Source organism: Austrofundulus limnaeus, unplaced genomic scaffold (genome assembly GCF_001266775.1).
Source record: "Austrofundulus limnaeus strain Quisiro unplaced genomic scaffold, Austrofundulus_limnaeus-1.0 Scaffold2709, whole genome shotgun sequence".
NCBI lineage: Eukaryota > Metazoa > Chordata > Actinopteri > Cyprinodontiformes > Rivulidae > Austrofundulus > Austrofundulus limnaeus.
In genome coordinates, this window is record NW_013955111.1 from 11,202 (window position 1) to 13,499 (window position 2,298).

At 36.8% G+C, this 2,298-nt stretch overlaps 1 protein-coding gene across 1 annotated transcript in view; it reads left to right on the forward strand.

Annotated features, from left to right (window-relative positions):
• The window catches only part of LOC106511351 (growth arrest-specific protein 7), a gene marked incomplete at both ends in the record, with an annotated part of 11,448 nt that extends 9,893 nt beyond the window's left edge, over positions 1-1,555 (forward strand). Inside the window, 2 exon segments of the mRNA XM_014000107.1 lie at positions 1,157-1,272; positions 1,481-1,555. Of these exon segments, the coding sequence (XP_013855561.1) occupies positions 1,157-1,272; positions 1,481-1,555 (191 nt within the window).
• Between the last annotated feature and the right edge of the window lie 743 nt (positions 1,556-2,298).

A 2,298-nucleotide genomic window follows, 5' to 3' on the forward strand; every position in this document is an offset into this window, starting at 1 on the left:
GGCAAAAGGGGGTCCAACCCATTACTAGCGTGGTGTACCTAATAAAGTGGCCGGTGAGTGTATATATTTGTGTTGATAAGCCTGAGCGGTCTGTTGAATGACCTTTGTATTTGTTCAAATAATTGTTATGGGCAGGTTACAATATAAAAATGTTTGTCATAATCATGTCTTGTGATTATTTGACAGGAGTTTTATTTTTAAACTGTAAGTGTATTTAATTTAGTTATGTTAGTGTTATGATAGTTTAGTTATGATACAAATGCAATAAAATTTAAAACAAAATTTAGAATAATTATCATTTTGATCCATACATTGGTAATGTGTGACGGGGCCTCGTTTCACTTTATGTTCAGTAAACTGGGCCCTGAGGTCAGAAAGTTTAAGAACCCCTGATCTAGAATATTTAGAAAAGGCAGTGGCTTTAAAATTGAGAAAGCTTGTTCCTTGTAAATGTTTGTTTTTAAACGTACCCCTTCAAATAAAAAAAGTACTTTTGTATTTTTTAGAGAAGAGGACTGGCTGGCTCTGAACCTTTAATAGATCTGGAGAAGCTCAGAATGAGTGTTTCCAACCTGGTGTCTGTTGTGAAGGGATGTGAAGGTTTGAATAAAGACTGGTATCTTTTCAGAGAGAGCAACAGGCCCACATGTGAGGGCCCCGCTCACATGGGTTTTTCACCCATCCCCTTTTATCACACCAGAGAGATAATAATAATAATTTTGTGAAGGCAAAGTGTCCCCCTCACATTTAAAATAAAAATGTGTTTGCAGGATTACTCGATGTGTTGCAAGAACATTGAGTACACATGGWTTTATTAAAGTTTGCATGACAACCAGACCATGTTTAAGTTCATCYACAGTTACTTAGTGTTTGTCACATTGGTTTGTACAAAGCAGAGATGTCACAGGAACTTGAACAACACATACACATAAAAGTGTGAAACTAAAATTAACTATGATAAGTTGATAGTAGCAACATGAGGACAGTGCCTGCACACTACCATTATTAGAAACATAAATGTTAGATTTCGGTCTATTCTGCAGACTTCAGGCTTCCTTTGTGCTGTTACCTTTCTCCACTCGTAGTACTTCATGTTTCAATGTTTTGATCAGTTCATTTGCTCAGTGTGTTTCTCGTTTGCTTGCTGTGTCTCCAGGCCGACAAGAAAGATCCCCAGGGTAACGGCTTCATCTCAGGATTTGAGGTTTTGGTGCAGAAGCAGCTGAAGGGTAAACAGATTCAGAAAGAGATGGCCGAGTTCATACGAGAGAGGTATCCGCTTATTCATCTGCCAGCTCCAGTTTCTTTCTTTTCTTTTCTGTTACCATGAAAACCATGCGACTGTCATTAAAAACAAGTCATTTCCTGCTCTTCCTGCTCATTTATGCACATCATTGAGTTGCACAACAGAGGAAACGCAGATGGAAACCAAGTTGCATAAAAAGCTGTGTGGTAATCAAACTTTCTACTTCCCTCTCAGGATAAAGATAGAAGAAGAGTACGCCAAGAACCTTTCAAAGCTCTCCCAGATCCATCTTGGAGGACAGGAAGAAGGGTGAGTTTACTGTGAGATACACCCCCTCCCCCTCCCCCTCAGTCTTGTCACACACACATATGGCTGCATGATTCATCTTTACWTTAGGATGGTGACTCTTTAAAAGCTGACTTCTCAGTATGAAGCTGCTTTGGCTTCACAGACACAATGAATTACATATTCTACAGGTTATTTTCTAATTATAATATTTTTAAAGAAAACTAGATAGACAGTACCTGCTGTCAGCACGGTGGCGGAGGGGTGATGGTTTGGGTTTGTTTTGCACACACAGGACCTGAGGACAGCCAAACATTAAATTATTGATCAAACCTTCGGGCATAAAATACCATAAAACACCTTAAAAAGTACACACAAATTAAATAAAGTACTGTTTTTGAACCCTTTAGAGTAAATTCACAAGCTTGGTCTCTTTTTAAAGCTAATAATCTGAATTTTTAACTTCAGCAGTCATATTCTTTGTAACTGTAACTAGTATTTAGTATATTGATGTAAAATACACAAAAAACAAGATATTTTTCTCCCTAAATTTATATTTGTTTATTAATAAAGTATCACAGGACATGAAGGGAATGAGATATCAAACACATTTTACTGGGTTAAAATATTAATTCTCAACTATTACCAGTTCAAATTTGGTAACAGTAGCATAAAATATGAATATTTGAGACATAGTACAATCCAGCATGTCTCATTTGCATATTTGTACACATGTACAATATGTCTAAACTGTACATTTTGTCTAA